The following is a 23,444-nucleotide window of genomic DNA, read 5'->3' as shown; positions in this document are numbered from 1 at the left end:
TGTATGTATGTATATATATAATATATATTATATATATATATGCATATACATATACATATATGTGTGTGTGTATGTGTTTTGTCTTAGGAGACACTGTTTCACTTTGTAGCCCAGGCTAGTCTCAAACTCTCAGTCTTCTGCCTCAGTCTCCTGAGTTCTAGGTTTATCAGCATACATAACCATGCCCAATTTCTCACAAACTATCTAGCGTTCAGAATGCTATCCCATTTATTTAAAAATACAGCTTTTAAATATTTTCTCACTCTTGTATGTATTGGACAGTATTATTTTTTGTTTTGTTGTTATTGTTTGAGAGGTGGGGTCTGTAGCCCAGGTCTGTAACTGAAGATGTTGAACTTTTGATGTTCCTGCTTCCACCAAGGACTAGGATTACAGTAATGAACTACCACATCCAGTTTTCTGCAGTACTGGGGATGGAATCCAGGCCCTCAGTCATGTTAGGCAGGCACTCTACCAACTAAGAGCTTTATTTTCAGGCCTTGTACCATATGCTTTACAGATGGAAAAACTGAGTCCAAAGAAATACCCTAACAATGTTTTCTCTGCTGTCAGTACAGGACCACATCTTTGCCTCTGGTTATATGTGTGTTTGTTACATGATTGTACGTGTGTGTTACATTTCTCTGTGGGATCTGGGGAACAAACTCAAGTTGTCAAATTTGTACATCAAACACTTACCTGCTATCCTATCTTGCCATCTCTGTTCTACGAAACTCTATAGGCCCTGCTAGGCTGGCATACACTATGTAGGCTATACTGTCCTTTTACTCAAGATAGTCCATCTGACTCAGCTTTCCTAGTGCTGGGGTAGCATATATGTACCACCGCTACTGCTTTGAATTCATTTTTTTTTTTAATTTTTAAATTCAAATTTTTATTAAAAAATTTAAAATTTGAAATTGGTTTATTTATATATATGAATAGATATCAGATATATTTAATCTGTTGAATATATCTGATATATAATGAAATATGAACTTGAACTTGGATCCTTTGCCTGTATTTCTCAAGAGTTAATAGGTCTTATAGAACTGCTAACATGATGGATCAAATTTACAATTTACCCCTCCCTTCAGACTTTGTCTTTCTCTTTCCTTTCTTTCCTTTTTTTACCATGTTCAACCTCCATGTGGTTTAACTTTATTTTCTCGTATTGCTAATGGGACTTCTTAAGAAAGGGAGTATGGCAACTGACTCTATATTCTGATGCTTTTGTTAGCAGAGAAGAAAAATGATTCTTAGCCAGACAGAGAAAAGCTATGCAAAACACTGAAGTAGCAAACTTCAAGGCTGAGGGGACAAAATCTGTTCTCTCATGCAGGGAAAGCAGTTACCACTATGGGATCATTCTGAATCTAGAGCTGTTTTCTGTAAAAAGATCTCATTTTTAAGCAGGCCATGGGGCCTCAGATCATTTTTGAGTATGTGTGCCATAATTGATTTAGGAGTAATCTTTACCTTAATGGAAATAATCTGTTAAATTTCTTACATAGTTTCTTCTTTTCCCAAACAAGTGCTATATGATTTCCCTCATATTTTTTACTAAGTACTACATTTAAGCTTTGCAAGTCGGAGGATTAAGTTCTTTATGATCTGCCTTTTGAGTTGTAGAGCTGTTTTCACAAACCTCCCAACTTTAACTAAGTGGTTACAGTAGCCCTTCTTGGCTAGGACAGCTGCATTCCACAACTCTTCAGTGGATGTCTGAAAACAAATACTGGTGTAAACTCTTTGTAGAAAATATGTGTTTGAAAAGAAAAATAAGTTTATAGGGGTCACTCAGGTGGCTTAGTAGGTAAGGTGCTTGCTACCAAATTGATGATACAAATTTGATTCCTGGAATCTATTCCCTCTGGTTGTTTTCTGCCTCCACCTATATACCCCTTTCCTACATAAATTAAAAACAATAAATAAATTTTTAAATTTCCATTATTTTATGTGTATGAGTGTTTTGCCTGCATGCGAGTATACCATGTGCATACTCTGTGCCAGAAGAGGTGTGATTGGAGTTACACAGTTGTGAACTGTCTGCTATATGGGTGCTAGGAATTGAACCTGATCATCTGCAAGAAAAGTGCTTTTAATCACTGTGAGCCAACTCTCCAGCTCCCTCAGATAAATTTTTTAAGTTAAAAAATAGTAATTTTTATATGATAGAATAATTTACCATCAATCTTGACATCCTGAGCACATAACTTTTTTCCCTTCCTTTATTGGATCACAGATTTTTCTTTTTGCCTACTAGAAGTATTTTCAGATCATAATTGACAGGACAGTAACTAGAACTGAATAAGGAGAATGCTGTATTCATTTATATATGTACATATTTATGCTCAGAATGGCTTATATAACTCTAGATGAACCAAATAGAAAATGAGTTCTAATTCTCAGATACCCAGTAATACATAGTATGGATACAGCAATTATCAGAACAATAAGACCTAGACTTTTCTGAAGCTATGTTCTAGGAATTTTTTTTTTTTTTTGCTCTGGAAACATGGAGACTCAGCGCATATGCCGAGTTCCTCAAAAGTGACTGCTTTCTTCCAGCAGTTTTCTCACAATCCCAGTGGACTTTAAACACACACACACACACACACACACACACACACACACACACACACACACACCCTCACATATGTCAGACAAGCACCGTACCACTAATACTAAGGTTCTTGGTTCTTTTTCCCCACTCTCCTTTTGTTATTAAAAAGTCTTCTAAAAATATTCATGTGATCATATTGATTAAGCTGTGAAGTCAGCATTAGTCTATTAGGGTGTTGTGTGTGCTTACATTTGAAATTACAGTACGTCTGTTTTAACCACTCAGTTGCCTGTCTTAGGCCTGGACTTTGTTTGTTACCATTTTTGTCAATGAAATTAAAAACTTGGACTAGTGAAGGTCTTCTACTTTGACTTAGGATTACCTTTCATTATATTTGTTTCTTTTTCTTGCTAAAACTTACTAGATTTACTAGTTGTGCTTTAGAGAAAAGTTTTTAAAAGAATGTTGATATAATAGGCTTGTTTTGGAATAATGAAGATTGAACCTAGAGGACTAGGCATGCCTTCTAGCATCAAGCTTCAGCCCAGGCTTGTGGTTATTGCTTCTATGTTTCTGTAGTACAAAATGAGAAACTATATTCTATACCCGCCTTTTCTTTATATGTGATTCAGATCTCATACAATGTAATGATCTTTTTATTATTAGGGAATGTCAAAAGTATCATTGCAGCAGTTTCATACATACAAATAACATTGATCATACCCTCTCCCTCTCAAGAGTATCTTAATTACAAGACATTCCAAATCTTTTTAAAAATTGACTTCAACTTCGAATTGTTTGTTTATTTAGTGGTGTCTTAATTTAATTTTTTGAGATAGGATCTCACTCCTTTGATAGACCAAACTGGCCTCAAACTCAGAGAGATCTGCCCACCTCTGACTTCTGAGTACTGGAATTAAAGATCCAATATTATTTTCATGAATCTGCAAACAGGATAATGCCAATAATAAGAATAAGCATTTTGTAATTAGCTTATTGCACAATTATAAGCTTATTGTGTTGTGAAGAGATAAGCTTGAAAGAAACTATCTTTATCTTACTGTGTCCATCTGCGATATAGTACCAACATCAGTTCTGCTTCTAGCACTCTGATCACTTCTCAACTTTTCTTGTAAATATATATATATGTATATATATTTATATAAACCCACATATACACATATATAAACACATACATTTATATGTATACATACATATACACACATTATATACATAATATGCCTATATATGTTTGTATGTGGTTATGTACATGTGAATGCTGGTGCTAGTAAGGGCCAGAGTCATTGGCTCACCTGGAGCTGGATTATAGGTAATGGTGAGTCACCTGGCATAGGTGTTGTGAATCAAACCTGGGTCTTGTGCAAGAACAGTATACACTTTTAACAGCTTTCCATCTCTATCTATTTGAGCTATCTCTTCCAGTTCCATATTTTATCTTTTTAATATTGGATCCTGTGTGTGTGTGTCTTCTAAGACCACAATGTATAAACCACATTTATTCTTTGACTGATTCATTTATTTTATAAAGCATTAACAGCATTTGTTATGTAGTAGGCACTAACTGCTTCATAATATTACTTTACATATTCTTATGACAATCCTGAAAAATATATGGTCATATTATTCTGAAAAAAAGATAATGTCAGTAGCTTAACTGCATTTGTGTAGTTAACAAATAGTAAAAATAAGGTTTAATATCAAGTAGTCTGCTTAACAGGGTTTTTTTTTTCTTTTATTGGATATTTTTTATTTACATTTCAAATGTTATCCCATTTCACACTTTTTATTCCAGAAACCCGCTATCCTTTCCCCATCCCCCTGCTTCTATGAGAGTGCTCTCTCACCCACACACCCACTCCCTCCCGCTTCCCTGTCCTAACATTCCCCTACACTGGGGCATTGAGCCTTGACAGAACCAAGGACCTCTCCTCTGATTGCCCATTGCCCAACAAGGCCATCCTTTGCTATATATACAGCTGGAGCCATAGGTCCATGCATGTGTATTCTTTCTTTGGATGGTAGTTTAGTCCCTGGAAGCTCTGGGGGGGGGGGGGTCTGGTTGATTGATATTGTTGTTCTTATGGGGTTGCAAAACCCTTCAGCTCCTTCAGTTTTTTTTCTAACTCTTCCACTGGGGACCCATTTTCCGTTCAATGGTTGACTGCAAGAATCCCCCTCTGTATTTGTAAGGCTCTGGCAAAGCCTCTCAGGAGACAGTTGTATCAGTCTCCTGTCATCAAGGACACAACAATGTCTGGGTTTGGCATCTGTATATGGGATGGATCCTCAGGTGGGGCAGTCTCTGGATGGCCTTTCCTTCAGTCTCTGCTCCACACTTTGTCTCCTATTTCCTCCTGTGAGTATTTTTTGTTTCCCCTTATAAGAAGGATTGAAACATCCACACTTTGGTCTTCCTTCTTCTTGAGTTTCATGTGGTCTATGAATCTTGGGTATTCCAAGCTTTTGGGCTAATATCCATTTATTAGTGAGTGAATATTATGTGTGTTCTTTTGTGATTGGGTTACCTCACTCAGGATATTTTCAAGTTCTATCCATTTACCTAAGAATTTCATGAAAATTTCATAGCTGAGTAGTAGTACTCTATTGTGTAAATGCACCATGTTTTCTGTATCCATTCATCTGTTGAAGGACATCTGGGTTCTTTCCAACTTCTATTAGGAATAAGGCTGTTATAAACAGCATGTGTCCTTGTATATGGTGGAGCATTGGGTATATGCCCAGGAGTGGTATAGCTGGGTCCTCAGGTAGTACTATGTCCAATTTTCTAAGGAAATACCAAACTGATATCTAGAGTGGTTGTATAAGCTTGCAATCCCACCAACAGTAGAGAAGTGTTCTCTTTCTCCACATCCTTGTCAGCATCTGCTGTTATCTGAGTTTTTTATCTTAGCCATTCTCACTGGTGTGAGGTGGAATATCAGGGTTGTTTTGATTTGCATTCCCTGATGACTAAGGATGTTGAGCATTTTTTTAGGTACTTCTCAGCCAATCAGTATTTCACAGTTGAGAATTCTTTGTTTAGCTCTGTAGCCCATTTTTTAATAGGGTTTTTTGATTCTTTGGAGTCTAACTTCTTGAGTTCTTTTTATATATTGGATATTAGCCCTCTTTTTGGATGTAGGATTGATTGGTAAAGATCTTTTCCCAATCTGTTGGTTGTCGTTTTGTCATAATGACAGTGTCCTCTGCCTTACAGAAGCTTTGCAATTTTGTGAGATCCAATTTATCCATTCTTGATCTTAGAGCGTAAGCCATCAGTGTTCTGTTCAGGAAATTTTCCCCTGTGCCCATGTGATCAAGACTCTTCCCCACTTTCTCTTCTATTACTTTCAGTGTATCTGGTTTTATGGGGAGGTCTTTGATCCACTTGGACTTGAGCTTTGTACACTGCAATAAGGATGAATCAGTTTGCTGACTGCCAGTATAATTATCACCATTTGTTGAAAATGCTGCCTTTTTTCCACTGGATGGTTTTAGCTCCTTTGTCGAAGATCAAGTGACCATAGATGTGTGGGTTCATTTCTGGGTCTTCAATTCTATTCCATTGATCTACCTGCATGTCTCTACCGATACCATACAGGTTCTATCACTATTGCTCTGTAATATAGCTGGGGGTTAGAGATGGTGATTCCCCCAGAAGTTCTTTTATTATTGAGAATAGTTTTTGCTATCCTGGGTTTTTTTGTTGTTCCAAATGAATTTTCAAATTGCTTTAACTCTATGAAGAATTGAGTTGAAATTTTGATGGGGATTACATTGAATCTGTAGATTGCTTTCGGCAAGATGGCCATTTTTACTATATCAATTCTGCCAATCCATGAGCATGGGAGATCTTTCCATCTTCTGAGATCTTCAATTTCTTTCTTTAGAGACTTGATGTTCTTGTCATACAGATCCTTCACTAGCTTGGTTAGAGTCACACTGAGGTATTTCATGTTATTCGTGACTATTGTGAAGGGTGCTATTTCCCTAATTTCTTTTTTCTTTTTTTTTTTTTTTTTCGGAGCTGGGGACTGAACCCAGGGCCTTGCACTTGCTAGGCAAGCGCTCTACCACTGAGCTAAATCCCCAACCCCCTAATTTCTTTCTTAACCTGTTTATCCTTTGAGTAGAGGAAGGTTACTGATTTGTTTACATTAATTTTATATCCAGTCACTTTGCTGAAGTTGTTTATCAGCTTTAGTAGTTCTCTGGTGGAACTTTCCAGATCACTTAAATATACTATCATATCATCTGCAAATAGTGATATTTTGACTTCTTCTTTTCCGATCTGTATCCCCTTGACCTCCTTTTGTTGTCTGATTGCTCTGGCTAGAACTTCAAGAACTATATTGAATAAGTAGGGAGAGAGTGGGCAGCCTTGTCTAGTCCCTGATTTTAGTGGGATTGCTTCAAGTTTTTCTCCATTTAGTTTGATGTTGGCTACTGGTTTGCTGTATATTGCTTTTACTATGTTTAGGTATGGGCCTTGAATTCCTGATCTTTCCAAGACTTTTACCATGAAGGGGTATTGAATTTTGTCAAATGCTTTCTCAGCATCTAATGAGATGATCATGTGGTTTTTTTGTTTTTTTTTGTTTGTTTGTTTTTTTTTTTTTTGAGCTGGGGACCAAACCCAGGGCCTTGCGCTTGCTAGGCAAGCGCTCTACCACTGAGCTAAATCCCCAACCCCGGTTTTTATCTTTGAGTTTGCTTATATAGTGGATTATGTTGATGGATTTCCGTATATTGAACCATCCCTGCATCCCTGGGATGAAACCTACTTGATCATAATGGATGGTTGTTTTGATGTGTTCCTGGATTTGGTTTGTGAGAATTTTATTGAGTATTTTTGCATTGATACTCATAAGGGAAAATTGGTTCTGAAGTTCTTTCTTTGTTGGGTCTTTGTGTGGTTTAGGTATAAGTTCAATTGTGGCTTCATAGAACGAGTTGGGTAGTGTGCCTTATGTCTCCAATTTGTGGAATAGTGTGAAGAATATTGGTATTAGGTCTTCATTGAAGGTCTGGTAGAATTCTGCACTATAAACCCATCTGGACCTGGGCTAGAATAGCCAGTGTTCTTAACTACTGAGCCATCTCAAAAGCCCCAAATTGTTTACTAGTTATAGAAGCACATAAACAATATTTCCAGCATGCATTCCATTTAAGGCCTCATGAAAACCAGATGGTGACTAAATATATAGCTCACTGATGGTGTATATACCTAGGTTCCTAGCATTTATGAGGTCTTGGGTTCAATCCCAGCACTGCAAAAAAGGAGAAGAAACACTGATTAGGTAAGGAGACTAGATTCTGTTACCAACCTCCAGGAAAAAGTCAGTTATTGGGACCTGTGACAGTATTTCCAGCATGTGCTAACAGTGTTCAATTTCCCCCTATCTTAAAAACGTTTATTTACATTTGTTTATTTTTTCATTGTGCTTATGTGTGAATGGGTGAGTGTGAGTTGTGTGTTGGTGAACATGTCATGGCAAGTATGTGTTTATTCCTAAGGGTTGTCGTGAAGTTTATGTTTGTAAACATGTGAAGGTTAGAGGATGGCAGGCAGGAATTGCTTCTCTGCTACCATGTGAATCCCAGGGACTGACTCAGATTTTCAGGCTTGGTGCCAAGCACTTATTTACGGAGCCATCTCACTGGCTCCCTTCTCATAGCCATGTCTGGAGATGAGCCACATACTACATTCATGGATTTACATCTAACTGTGTTGCTCCAATGAATACATTTGCATGTGACCCTTTTAAAGTCCCCTCGTAGCACTTAATGTAAGGCCTTGTGCCACTATGAAAACCCATTTCCCCCATTGTCTTATAATCACAGTGTTTATAGGAAAAAAGTTTCACTTAGAAATAATATTTTGAAAGGACAGAAACTTTTTATCCCTCTTTATTTACAATTTTAGTTACATTTTTTCCCTGCCATAAATAATTCATTTAAAATAGACCAGTTTATGTAATTGCATTGTGCAGCCTAAGAATCTAAAGCAGAGAACCTAATTTGATGCTGGCCCTCTCTCGAATGCCTGGATCTTGTTGACAGTGTTACCAAAGATATCCTGGCACTAGTTAATCTCTTCTTTTTTTCTTGGTTCCCTTTTATTTAAAAGGCACATGCTGGTGTTTGGAGTTTTAACAGGAGTTCATTCATTGTCATTCTCATGAGCTGCTCTGAGTAACTGAAAGCATGTAAAGCCTTGTTCAGGGCTCTCAAATGCAGCTTAGAAAAACTAAAAAACATTTAATATCTTCTTTCTTTTGAACAGATTAAAGACCAAATTTCCATATACCGATCACTGTACAAATCCAGGCTATTTGTTAAGTCCAGTCACAGTGCAAAGAAACATGTGTGGGGAAAATGCCAGTGTGAAGGTCTCCATTGAAATTGAAGGGTTTCAACAACCAGTTACTTTTACATGTGATGGTAAGTTTTGTGTTGACTAGGAATAAAATGTTTTCAATGCCAATATATCCTTTCTTCTCATAAAACAATTTTTTTTTTTTCCCGGAGCTGGGGACTGAACCCAGGGCCTTGTGCTTGCTAGGCAAGCACTCTACCACTGAGCTAAATCCCCAACCTCCAACAATTTTTTTTTTTTTTAATCATTAGGTATCCTTTTAAAATGTCTGCATTCTCTTGGGAAGTTTTCTGGTTAAGGGAACAAGGTCACTGCAGGACTTTTCTCTGAATATAATAAATTGGTTTTTAGCTAAGGCCCCAAAGCATTAGCTATCAAGGCTAATTATAATGTTTTCTTCTACTTTTATGGCAAGAAAAGTACTTTCTTACAGAGAGCTGTCAGTGATACGAACCTTCAGATCACTTCTGATCTCCTCTGCAGGGAAGGTTCCCTTTGGTGTTAATTTTTCCTTCCAAGCTTGGGTAAACATTCTTTCTAGAATTGTGTCCTGGATATGTTTATAGTGTGTTTTATTTAAGTGAGATTTGAATGGTGAGGTAAGTTTCCTATTCCTAAAGTAGTAACTTCATGTAAGACTGAAGCCTTTCAGGGCTGGAGACATGGTTCATTGGGTTAAGAGTACTGGCTGCTCTTCTAGAGGTCCTGAGTTTAATTCCCAGCAACCACATGATGGCTCACAGCTATCTGTGTTTGGATCTGATGTCTTCTTCTGATATGTCTGAAGACGGCTCTGTGAGTTTGGCACCAGCCTGATATATAGAGCTAGTTCTAGGACAGCCAGGGCTATTCAGAGAAACCCTGTCCTGGGGTGCAGTAGGATAAAAGTTAAACATGAAAGTTTTAAGTATAGAAAAAAGTTGAGCATAAAAGTTTTAAGTATAAAAATAGATAATTTTAAAAACTTTAATTTGGGTCTGCAGAGTTAGCTTAGTGATTAAGAGCACTTGTTGCTCTTACCGAGGACCTATGTTAAGTTCCAGCATCCACATGGCTGCTCACTGTCTAACAAAGCTAATGGAGGCTTTGGAGCCCTTGAACTGTAGCTTCAACTCTAGTCCCACCTCATATGACACTCTCTTTTGACCTCTCTTGGCGTCTGGCATGCACACAGAGTGTGTGTGTGTGTGTGTGTGTGTGTGTGTGTGTGTATACACACATTTAAAAGTAATCTAAGAAAAATTGAAAACTAATTTTCTTATTGTTGTCATATTATTAGTTCATGTTAGCAAGAGTAAGACTGCCTACTTGCTCTGTTTCTTCTTCTTCATTGGAAAATTTACTATGCAAATATTTAGTACTTTTTTCTTTATCATTTGCTTTAAGACACTGCTTGCTAGGTACTGCTGACTACTGCCCTATTTGAAGGAACTGTAATATTGTTGTGACTTACATAGACCTTTCATAGAGATTGTAGAGCCCTTAAAATGTGGCTCATGTAGATGGTACATTCTGTAGATCCAAAATATACACTTGAATTCAGAGCCTTAGTCTAAAAAAAATATAAATGAAAATGTAAAATAGTTCAGTAGTTTAAAAAATACTGATAATGCTAAAAACCATATATTTACACAATTTATTGTTTGTTTAAGATAGGGTCTCATTATGTAGCCCAGGCTGGCCTAAACTCATGATACTCCTGCCTCTAAACTAATGTTCTTAATCAGACTAAGGGTCTGGAGAGATGGCTCGATAGTTAAGAGCACCGACTGCTCTTTCAGAGGTCCTGAGCTCAATTCCCAATAACCACATGGTGGCTCACAACCATCTGAATGGGATCCGATGCCCTCTTCTGGTATGTTTGAAGACAGCTACAGTGTACTCATATACATTAAATAAATAAATCTTTATATTAGACTAAATAAAACATTATTAAAATTAGTTTTATAAGGCTGGAGATATAGATTAGTTGGTAGAGTGCTTGTCTAGCATCCATGAGATACGTTTTATTGATCCTCAGCACCACATAAACTAGGCATAATGGTACATACCTGTAATCCCAACACTTAGGATGCAGAAAAGGTATCACAAGTTCAAAATCATTCTCTGCTTTATAGTGAATTCTGGGCCAGCCTGGGCTACATCAAAACTTGTCCCCTCCCCACCTCCAACATATACACACACAGTCTTTGCCCTATTGCTCACTTCTCAAGTTAGCCTCTTTCTCTGTTTTCATAGCTATTAGAAAATTTTAAATGGTTGAGTGTGATGGGCCAAGGGGTAGAAACAGATGGATCTGTCTTTTTTGTTTTTTTAAATGTGTACGAGTGTTTCATTTTGCATGCCTTGTGACCGTGGAGGCCAGAAGAGGGTATTGAATCCCTTGGAACTAGAGTTATAGATGGTTGTAAAATGTCATATGGTGCTGGGATTTGAGCAGCCAGTACTTTTAACTTGCTGAGCCATCTCTCAGCCCTCCAATGAGTTTGAAGCCAGTGTGAGCTACATAGTGAGTTCCAGGCCAACCAGGGCCACATAGTGAGACCCTGTCTCCAAGAAAGAAAATTTAAAGTAATACATGTGGCCTACAATTTGCATTATATCTCTGTTGTACAGTCGTCTCTTAGATTTTAAGTAATTCTTAGAGGTAAGTGAACAAAATGAAAATGACAAGTAACTCTTTTTCAGTGAGTTCTACTGTAGACATAATTATAATGCAAGCCCTTTGCTGGGTACATGATGACTTGAATCAAGTGGATGTTGGCAGCTACGTTCTGAAAGTTTGTGGTCAAGAGGAGGTTCTACAGAAGTAAGTTTAACTACTGAGTGGTATCTTTGGAAATTCACTTTTAATACCTTAAATTAGAATCTTTTTCAATTTAGATTTGTAATCTAAAAATATATTTGAATGTTAGGCATGATGTCGATGCCTTTAATCCCAGGACTTGGAAGGCAGAGGCAGGTGGATCTCTGTGAACTTGAGACCAGCCTGATCTGCATATTGAAATATAGGTTAGCCTACATAGTGAGGCCCTGTTCCTAAGTTCATTCATTCATTTATATACTTATTTTTTATATATTTATGAAATATAAGAAGTATATTTTGTCATATTATTGAAACTTATGTTGAGATATGTTGTATTGAAGATAGTGGTGGGATTATAGAAATAAGGAAGACATGATATTCTCTTAAGTTTAATATCCTTATGTGTGAAAAGTTGTAGTCTATTGGTTAAAAACAGAATAAAATGCTTATTTCTAAAAGGCCAGTAATCACCTCATTTGTAGACTCCATTCTTCTTTGTAGCATGCAGCTACTGTATATACAGGAGTCAGTTGTTAACTGACTTTTATTTGTCTGCAATAATCACTGTATGAACTTCAGTAATTTGTTATAGTTTCTCCAATTGTTTTAAAGATTGAGGCATTATACTCTTATTTGCCTCTATCGCCTTTCATATTTACTGACTCATATGGAAAAATTCCTGCTTAAATGTTTACAGTTAATTTAAAAACCGTGTTTCACCATTTTCTTTAATTTCTAATACAGATACAATTTGTAGTTTACTTTTATGTCTATAACTTGTGATTTGAATAGAATAATACCGGTGGATAATTCATGTATTTTAACAGTAATCATTGCCTTGGAAGTCACGAACATATTCAAAATTGTCGAAAATGGGACGCAGAGATTAAATTACAACTCTTGACCTTCAGTGCAATGTGCCAGAATCTGGCTCGAACAGTAAGTGTTTATGAATTGCATTTAGTGAGTCCAAATAATTCTGATAGCTGACAGGTTTTTCATTCTATATGTTTTCCATGTTTTCTATACCAGGCTGGAATGCTGGGATGATACACTTGTTTCCAGCAATAATCTCTTCAGATCTTTAGTCATGGAAGTTGAGGTAGCACATCAAATAGATCTAGAAGTATAAATTTGAAAAGCAAAATGAAAGAATGGAGTCTGCTGAACAAACAAAAGATGTTTGTTTGTTCGTTTGTTTAAATGGGAAAGAGTTAGTCTCCTTTATTTCAGACTGGCTTTGAACTCACTGAGTAGCTAAGGATCACCTTGTGTCACCCATGGCCAGTTTTATGCAGTGCTGGAGACTGAACTGAGAGCTTTATGCTAGTCATTCTTCTAACTTTGCTACATCCTTAGCCTTGCTTTTTCATTAGATTTTAAAGAAAAAGGTAAGTTTACTTAGTTCATTGCAAGAGCATAGTCTCATATTTAATAGTCTTACACAAGAGTGAAAATTTCAGGGTTAATTAAGAGAGAAAAGAAGAAAGGGGTTGGAATACTAAATAAGGTTTTCAGTTTCTCTTGAATAAGTTTGTATAATGTGGAATGGCAGGAGAAATTAGTATTTTTCTCAATGGTGATGAGCAGAGAATGGGACAAAACTTACTGAGAAAAAAAGGCAGAAATTCAAATGACCTTATCCCCATCTAGTCCCACTCTAGATTTTGCCCACCCTCTTACTCCTTTGATTATTTGAGATCGAATCTTGCTAAATAGGCCCAGCTGTCCTGGAGTTCCTTAAATAGACCACACTGACCTCAGATTTGTTACCACACCTGGATTACAGGTGTGCACCATCTGGCCCAGCTTAGTTTTTGCTTTATTTGTTCATCGTAAACTAGATTTAGGAACATTTATCTTCCATTTTTAAGAAATGAATTTCATTTATGTTTTGTGTGTGTGTGTGTGTGTGTGTGTGTGTGTGTGTGTGTGTGTGTGTGTACTTAGGCATGTCATGGTATGGGTGTGTTTAGATCAGAAGACAACTTGTGAGAGTTGTGGGAACCTGTGTTCTTTATACCATGTTAGTCTCAAAGATGGAACTCAGGTCATCAGGCTTGGGGGCTAATGCCTTTTCCCTCTGAGCCATACTGCTGGCTCTGTGAAATAGAAGTTTTGGCTACCTAGAGGACTGTGGGGTTAAGAAGTACACTCACTGTTCTTCCACGGGACCTAGGTTTGATTCCCTGTACCCATAGAACAGCCCACAACTATCTGTAGCTTCAGTTCTAGTGGATCTGACATCCTGTTTTGGCCTCTCAGGGCACTAGGGACACACATGATGCACCAGGCATGTGCATGATGCACCAATAGATACACATAGGTGCAGACAAAATATCCATACACATAAAATATTTTCTAAATAAAAGTTTTGTTCAGATATGATAGTATGCTTCTATAATCCCAGCAAAAAGACAGAAGGGTCAAGAGTTCAAGGCCAGCCTTCTCTTTAAAATTAACAGGGTCATATAGGGCTAGTAATTCAGTGGATAAAGTGCTTGAGGACTACAGTTTGGATCCCTAATATCTGTAAAAAGCTAGGTATAACAGAGCATTTTCATAGTCTCAGCACTAAGGAGACAAAGACCGACAGACCTTCCAGGCTGGCTGACCAGCCAGTGTAGCCAATGGATTAGCTTCAAGTTCAGGGAAAGAACCTGTCCTGTCTTAAAGCTTAAGCTAGAAAGCAATAGAGCAAGATATATGATGTTGACTTCTGGCCTCTACACATAAATGCATGCATGTATGCACACACCCTTGTACACATACATATAAAAGTAAATAAATAGTCAAACATTTAAATAATTATTTGTTTTTATTCAATGTGCTTGAGTGTTTACATGTATGTATGCGTGTATGTGTACCTTCTGCTTGGTGTGCATTGAAGCCAGAACTGCCTGTCAGATCTTTGGAACTGGAATTACAGATGATTATGAGCCACCATGTGGATGCTAGGAACCAGATCTAGATCCTCTGCAAGAACAGCAAGTACTCTTAATCTCTGAGCCATCTCTCCAGACCCAAATAATAAAACATTTAAGGCAATTAAGAAATGAATTTTTCTTAATTTAACTTATTGAGTCAATTATAAATAATAGTTTTGATAGCATTTTATCTCCAGTCCTCAAAAATTAGTCTAATTTTAAAATTTCATCATCTATTTAACTATACTTAATTTGATAGAATGACCAAATTGTTATATTTCATTTTCTTAAACATGTGTGTATGAATTTATTTAGGCAGAAGATGATGAAGCACCTGTGGATTTAAACAAGTACTTGTATCAAATAGAAAAACCTTATAAAGAAGTCATGACAAGGTATAGCATCTAAAACATTCATTACAGATTTTCAAACTTTGTTTTGGGTGTGAATATATTTTCTGTGATCAAAACAACTACTTTTATCTAAGATAGTCTTCAGCCAAGATACCTGTTTTTCTTTCAGACACCCTGTTGAAGAACTCTTAGATTCCTATCACTACCAAGTAGAACTGGCTCTACAAACTGAAGTAAGTTTTGGTATAAGAACTTAAAGATTGTTTCTGTTTTCTCTGAAATTCTAGTTATGGAATTAGATTAAATGTTTTAAAACTATGTACTTCATGTTAGCCATGCACATTCAGTGGACAGCAGGTAGGGGAAATTTTAGAAAAAGATTAAGGTAGCCCAGAGCATCAGAGTTTAAAAAGCATACTTGGGCTCTAGCCAGCATATAAAAGAAAAAATCAAAAGAAAAGACAAAGCAATAGTTAAAACCCTTTTGAGTTCTGACCCAGAAAAGATGAATCTTATTGGTGGCTAACTTATTGGTGGTAGCAACTGTCTGGCTAACTCTTCCCCCCCCCCCCGCCCCCCCGGAACTGGGGACCGAACCCAGGGTCTTGCGCTTGCTAGGCAAGTGCTCTACCACTGAGCTAAATCCCCAACCCCCTCTGGCTAACTCTTAAACAGTTTGAATTAGCCAGAAAAAGTTGAGAAGGGCCTATAAACAGAAGTGTACATACATTATACATGGAAGTAAGCAGTTCTATAATAGCATGTAAATGTAAAATGAAATGTACTAAAGAGAGTTCTTATTGGTTAAAAGCATTGGCTGGTCTTCCGTAGTATTTGATTCCCAGCACTTACATAGTGACTCACCACTGTGTGTAACTCTAGTCTCAGGATACTTCCACCCTTTTCTGACCTTCTCAGGCACCAGGCTTGCAAGTGATGCAAAACGTCATACATGTAAAATAAAAATTTGTAAAAGAAGGAAGGAAGAAAACATTCGACATGATTAGACAAAAGTTATTACATTATAGTTCATAAATGAATTTTTTAGCCCATTAAACCTATTTGCTCATATTGTTTGATGTTTTTATATTCCAATATTAGAGTTGAGTAGTTAGAATGTAGACTTTTAGTTTTTGCAAAGCCAAAACCATTTAAAAAATTTTTTTTAATTTTTTCTTATTTTATGTGTGTGTTTTACCTATAGGTATATGTACTATGTACATGCCTGGTGCCTTCAAAAGTCAAAAGAAACAATCAAGTCCCCTTGAACTGGAGTTACCAGACAGTTGTGAGCTACCATGTGGGAGCTAGAAATCAAACCTATGTACTCTATAAGAGCAATAAGTGGTCTTAACCACAGAGCCTTATTTCTAACCCCTTATTATTTGATCCTTTATAGAAAAGGTTGGCTGATCTTTTACATATAGTTGGTTCTAGCCACTTAAGGTGTTTTTAGCCAAGCACAGACTCAGTGAATTATTTAGCTCTGTCTTGTAAAGTTAGATGGGCCATGATGTAAAGATGAGGCTTAAAGGTGGCAGAATTAGTTTCAGAGAAAAGGATTTTTGTAACAGTTGAGGTAAAAGAAAGCAGAGCATTGTGAGTGTTACAAAGAGAACTGCTGAACAACACTTGGGGATAAAATTGATAAGAACAGGTTATGAGAAACAGAAATGTAGAACAAATAGATTGCTAATTACTGTATATTTTGTGTCTGTATGTATATATACATGTGTCACAGCACACTGAGAGACAACCTACAGGAGTTGGTTCTCTCTACCATGTGGGTTCCTGAAATTGAACTAGGGTCATCTGTCAGGATTTACCCACTGAGCCATCTTGCCAGCCCTACTACTAGTATATTCTTATCAACATATTTAAATACTGAATATCACATCCTGAGACAGTGTTGGTACACTGAATCTTCTGAAGCAATAAGCCCAAATAATTTCCTTCCTTAAGCTGTTTCTGTCAGTTATTTAGTCACAGTGACAAGGAAAGTAACCAATTTGGGTGTCTGAGATGTCATCCAAAAGAGAACCTGAAGTGAGTGAACCTGAAATTTTTCCCAAGTGGAGAGAATATACTTGGGATTAATCAAAGTATACATGGTATCTTAACAGCTCTAAGACTAGTTGAGGGGGCTTGGGGACATAGCTCATCAGTTAAGACCAGTGGCTGCTCTTCCAGAGGTCCTAAGTTCAATTTCCAGCAACCACAAGGTGGCTCATGATCATCTATAAGAGCATCTGATAGCATGCGGGTGTACATTCAGCAGAGCATTCATACATTAAACATACAAACATAAATAAATAAATCCCTTTTAAAAAAAAAGACTAGTTGAGGTGCTAAGAAAAATCATTGCAGAAGTGGGAGAAGAGTTAACTCAGCAATTAAGCAATTAAGGCTGCTCTTCCAAAGGACCTGGGTTCTCCTCCCAGCATTCATATGGCAGCTCACATCCACCTGTAGTTATAGTTCTGTGGGACCTGATGGCCTCTTCTGGTCTTCTTGGGTACCAAACACACATGTAGTACTCATAAATAACATATGCATACATGCATACATACATACATATAAAATGTTGAGAGCCCATGTAATCCTGTATCAGTCACACCACTCATCTGTTCTCTTTGCAGCAATAAGCTGCAAAGTTTTGCTATTTGCTTTTTCCTATTCTTTTAGGGACCCACTATAACTATGCCTTCATTGCTAACACTCCTTAAAGAAAAAGAGTATTTGTTGTGTCTGTAAATGGACATGGATATGTCTGTAAGTATACATGTGGAAATCAGAGTACAACTTGAAGGAGTCACTTTTCTACTCTTATGATGTGGGTCCTGGGATCAAACTCAGCTTATTGTGCTCATGGCAAGCCAATCTTGCTGGCCCATTGTAACAGTAAAATGAAACTGTACTTCAGGTCATTAGGCATGCACACAATCTCTATCCTGTAGTACTTATATTTTTTTCTCAGTCTTTCTGTAGATTAGTTTACATCTGCTTTTCTTTTTTTTTTTTTTAAGGTCTATTTATTTATTTTGGTGGGTTTTGTTTTGAGACAGGCTCATAGTATGCAGTCTTGGCCAGACTGGAACTTACTATGTAAACTAGATTGGCCTTAAACTTATAAGAGGTCCACATACCTCTCTGCCCCTTAAGAGCTGGGATTAAAGTTATGCTCTCCACGCCTGGAAAAAATTATTTTTATTTTTATTTTATATGTGTGAGTGTTTTGTCTGCATGTACACCTGTGCACTTGTATGCCTGGTGCCAAAGGAGACCCGAAAGGAACACCAAATATCCTGGAACTGAAGTTACTATTGTGAGCTACCATGTTGGTGCTAGGAGGTCCTCTACAAAAGCATCAAGTGATTTTAATGTGTGCTTATCTCTCTAACCCCATAAATAGTTATTCATTCTCATTCATTCTTTCTCTCTCTCTCTCTCTCTCTCTCTCTCTCTCTCTCTCTCTCTCTCTCGCACACGCACGCACGCACGCACGCACGTACACACATACACACGAAGGGGCTGTTTTAGAAGACAACTTGGAGGAATTATTTCTCTCCTTCCACCATATGGCCATATGGGTCCTAGAGCTTCAACTTAGATTGTCAGGCTTGGCAACAAGTGCTTTTACTGCAGAGCCATCTGTGGGGGTGTGGAGTATGAATGTGTGTGTTCATACATGCACAGTATTCAAGAGGAGGTCGGAGTACTCCTGAAGTTGTTTCTTTCCCTTTTCTGAAGTTGTTTCTGCCCCTTTTCAAGGCATTGTACTTGGGTCATTAGGCTTGACTTTCAACTCCTTTATCTATTGGGCGTTCTTGATGGCCCACGACTATATGTTAAGAGAAGTTTTGGGTTCAGAACAAAATGAGAAGATAGAAATATCCCATATATACCCCTGGTATTTCCCAGATTACCCTCTCTACTTTAAAAATTACTATTATTGGGGCTGGGGATTTAGCTCAGTGGTAGAGCACTTGCCTAGGAAACTCAAGGTCCTGGGTTCGGTCCCCAGCTCCGAAAAAAAAAAAAAAACCAAAAAAAAAAATTACTATTATTATTTTGCCTTAATTAATAGCAACTCTGTTCTCCCATTTAATCACACTAAAATCTTGGTGTTATCCTTGACCTTTCAAAAAAGGATCTTTCATCTCCTGTATTATATCTTATTCTTACCATCTCTGCCATTAAAAACACATGGAGATTACAACCATTTAACATTCCTAAATAAATTGCTATTCTTAAGTCAGTTGTTGTTCTTTACTAATCTTCCAAATTCTCTGCTTTTCCTTTTGCAACCCCCTCAGCCAACAAAAATGATACTTTAAAAATAATTCATTAAGGGCTGGGGATTTAGCTCAGTGGTAGAGCGCTTGCCTAGGAAGCGCAAGGCCCTGGGATCGGTCCCCAGCTCCGAAAAAAAGAACCAAAAAAAAAAAAAAAAATAATTCATTAAATGTAGTGATGTATCTTGGAACAGAGCAGGAAAAGGCGTTAGTGGTGGAAACACTGGTACAGCTGAGCAAATCTAGAGTTTACCTGATGGTGTGCTACTGCTCCAGTCTTTATTTTGTCAAATGTATCATGGTTGTGCAGGCTGTTGAACTGGTTCATATGGGAACTCTCCGCACTATTTTTGTAACATCCTATAATTCTAAAATTACTCCAAATGAAAAGTTTACTTTAAAGGTGGAAAAAATAGGAACAGAAAGCAGATGTCAAATAAGAGAAAAGGGGGGTGGGGACGCAAAAAACAGACTTTTGGAGCTGGCTGTAATGACAGACATCTTTAATCCCAGCACTTGGGAGGCAGACATAGGTGAATCTCTTTGAGTTTGAGGCCAACCTTCTCTACATAATGAGTTCCAGGGCTGCATAAACTATTCGGCTAATTTGAATTTACTGCTTAGCTTGGGTTGGCCTTGAACTTGTGAACCTCTCTCCTCAGCTTCCTATATTCTAGGACTGTATCCTGAGACCAGGCCTTTTGGTTTATAATCTGCCAAGTGTATTCCTGGTACCTATATTTTCTAGAGCTCTCCCTCAGGTATTTGTTTGGCTTTCCATTCCTTAAGGAACTTAAATATTATCTGAGTGCTCCAAACCACTTTGTCTCAAATATCAACTCTTTTATTCCCCCTTTTACAGTTTGATTGAACATGTTTTAAAACAGTGTCTTACTATTTATTTAGTTACTTACTATGTAGTTTAGGCTGTGGAATTTAGAATTCTCCAACCTCAGCCTCCCCATGTGCTAGGATTATAGGTTCACGCTCATAATGCATTATGCCCACAAGTGTAATTTTTAAAAAATTTTTTAAAATAAATAATTAATATACATGAGTGCACTGTCACTCTCTTCAGACACACAAGAAGAGGGCATCAGATCCCATTACAGATGGTTGTGAACCACCATGTGGTTGCTGGGAATTGAACTCAGGACATCTGGAAGAACAGTCAACATTCTTAACCACTGAGCCATCTCTCCAGCCCAAATATAATTTCTTTTTTCTTTATCTTTTTCCTGTTTTAGTTTATTGAGCTCATTCAGTTCAGGCTGACTTTGAACTAGCTATGTTGCTGAGGCTGGCCTTGAGTTCATCATCTTCCTGCCCATAGCTCCTGAGTGCAGGTATTATAGTGTTTGCCACTGTTTAGAGACTTACCAAATTCACAGAATTGTACCATCATCACCCCAGTGCTGTTTTAGAGCATTTCCGCATACTAATTTGCAGTCAACCCTCCTTCCAGCTCTAGCTTCAAATAATTGCTGAGCTAGTTCCTGTCTCTAGCATGATTTCCTCTTCTGCACATTTCTTATAAATGGAATGTACTAATTTTTCTATGCCTGTTTTGCTTTTTCAAATTAAACCCTTTTATCTGTTATAATATGTAGTTGTAGTTTGTACCTTTGTGTGGTGTGTTGTATGATGTAAGTACTTAATTAGTGTCAGTGAATCTCCTGGAGCTGAAGTCACAGGTGGTTAGGAGCCACCTCATAGGAGTTCTGGGGACCAAATTCAGAGCCACCTCATAGGAGTTCTGGGGACCAAATTCAGGGCCTCTGCCAGCGCGGTACACTTGCCTACCCCTGATCCATCCCTATAGCCCTATACCCAGCTTTTCACACGGGTGCTAAAGATCCGAGTCCTTTTTGTTAACTACTCTTCCATTGTAGTACATTTCTTTTGTACACCTAATAATATACATTTGGGCATAAGTTAATAGCTTTTAGTTACCATGAATAATGTTGGAATAAAGATTCATATATAGTTTTTATATAGGTTAATGATTTACTTTCTCATGGGAAACATTTTACAAAAAAAAATGAGGAAATTTCAGAACTTTTTAATTCTCTTGAATTTGTTTTTCTGGAAATAATCTGTTCATTTTGCTAAAGTGAAAGTGTGGGACTTAAAAAAATATTCTAAGGACTCAGTAGTTACAAGCATGTGCTGCTAGAGCAGAGGACCTAAGTATGGTTTTCAACATTCAAGTGGAATGGCTCACAACCACCTGTAACACCAACTCAAAGGAGATCCATCTCCTCTGGCTTCTGAAGGTACCTGAACATTATGTTTGGAGCTGCCAGTGTGATCATTCTGTGTGGATCTGACTTAAAGTAGAAATCTAAATAAATATAATACCCAGAACAAAAGTATAGAGAACTAACTACCTATTAATTAGTACTAACGTTTATCATCAGTAGCCAGTCAAGGGAGCATACTATGCTAGGTTTTTGGGTTTTTTTTTTTTAATTTTGATATGGGGTCTCATCTACTCCCATTGCCTGATCTTGAACTCTTGTTCTTTATGCCTCCATCTCCCAAGTATTGAGATTACTTGTGTGGACATGCCTACACACACAACTGAACCAGCCTGACACATTCTGGGACTTGACCAGAGCTATATTCCCCAACCTCTGTGCTAGCTGCTTGAATAAAATTTCTAAATAACCATTAGTGAAAGGGTAAAAAGGTTATTTTATCCTTTTTAGTAAAAGAGAATTTCTTTTTTTTTTTTAAGATTTATTTACTTTATGTATGAGTACACTGTCACTCTCTTCAGACACGCTAGAAGAAGGCATCAGAACCCATTACAGATGGTTGTGAGCCACCATGTGGTTGCTGGGAATTGAACTCAGGACCTCTGGAAGAGTAGTCAGTGCCCTTAACTGCTAAGCCATCCTCCAGCCCAAGAATTTCTTTTTTCCCCTCCTTCCCCCAGAATTTCTTTTTTTAAATAAATTTTTTATTTTAAAGTTATTTATTTGTTCATTTTAAATGTATGAATTTCTGCGTGCATCTATGTCCATTGTGTGCATGCCTTATGCCTACAGAGTAGGTTGTTAGATCCCCTGGGACTGGAGTTAGACAGTTGTGAGCTGCCATATGGATTTTAGGAATAAAACTCAAGTCCTATGTAAGAGCAGCCAGTGCTCTTAACTGCTGTGCCATCTCTCCAGCCCATAAAAGAGGATTCTAAGGCAAAAACTAGCTTGCTGTAGCTCATATGCCAAATCCAGCCTGCCACCTATATTTTTGTTGCTTATTTACTTAATGTTTGTTTATTTTGTGTTTTGTTTGGTTTTGAGATAGTCTCCATATTGCCATCTCAGACTTTGAAGTCACTATAATTATAGATGTGTATCACCATGCCTGACGATTAGTGGCTTGAGGGTGGTCATGATAGGGATGGAGATTTTCTATTCTTCCTATATAGCCCTGGATGGCTGGGAACTCACTATGCAGAGCAAGCTGACCATAGCCTTTTGACTTTGTTTCTGTGCTGGTACTACAGATATGTGCCATCACACCTGGGTGCCTTTTTTTTTTTTTTTTTTTTAAAGAAAATTTGCTAGTCTTTAAGAAGGGTCCAGAATTTGCAGATGTAAAAAGCAACTGCTATGTTGTGTCTAGGCTGTAGAAAAATGAACAATTTAAGATATAGAAGGACTTCTGATAAAACCTCTTCCCAGACTGAAATTTAGCCCTTTTGAAGAGCAAATGGCTAACACAGGAAGGTGGAGCCCATGGAAAAGAAAATTTCTAAAAAACTTTAGCCAGAGCTACCACATCAGAAGAACATGATCATAGGATACAGGTAGGACTGGTCTTTAAGAACCACTGAACTTCCATAGTGTATTGAAAAGAAATTAATAAATGTGTATAGGACTGGAATCCAGCTACAAAGTGTCTTTCTGTTTTTGTGTTAAAGTGTCCTTTTAGTGCCCTCTAGTGACAAAAAAAATGTTAGTGTGAGTTCAGTTCTACTGCAAAGCACAGCAAAAGAGGGTGGAATTAGAACTGTTAGACTGACCCCATGACACGTTAAGTATGATGGCGAATGGTGCAAGACAGTGTCATGAACCTTCTTATGGGAA

At 37.4% G+C, this 23,444-nt stretch overlaps 1 protein-coding gene across 6 annotated transcripts in view; it reads left to right on the top strand.

The window, feature by feature from the left end:
• Positions 1-23,444, top strand: part of Pik3c2a (phosphatidylinositol-4-phosphate 3-kinase, catalytic subunit type 2 alpha) — a 105,889-nt gene that overhangs the window by 42,318 nt on the left and 40,127 nt on the right. For all 6 annotated transcript variants that reach the window (XR_015630475.1, XR_015630478.1, NM_001108500.1 and 3 more), the window contains 5 exon segments: positions 8,874-9,031; positions 11,655-11,775; positions 12,600-12,711; positions 15,015-15,094; positions 15,222-15,285. Coding sequence is in view for 4 of the 6 variants with exons in the window: in NM_001108500.1 (NP_001101970.1) it covers positions 8,874-9,031; positions 11,655-11,775; positions 12,600-12,711; positions 15,015-15,094; positions 15,222-15,285 (535 nt within the window). In the remaining 2 variants the exon portion in view is untranslated.

The sequence above is a fragment of the Rattus norvegicus genome, chromosome 1 (assembly GCF_021556685.1).
Source record: "Rattus norvegicus strain SHRSP/BbbUtx chromosome 1, alternate assembly SHRSP_T2T, whole genome shotgun sequence".
In the NCBI taxonomy this organism is placed as follows: Eukaryota; Metazoa; Chordata; class Mammalia; order Rodentia; family Muridae; genus Rattus; species Rattus norvegicus.
The sequence above is the reverse complement of the archived record's forward strand: the minus strand, read 5'-3'. Positions and strand labels throughout refer to the sequence as shown.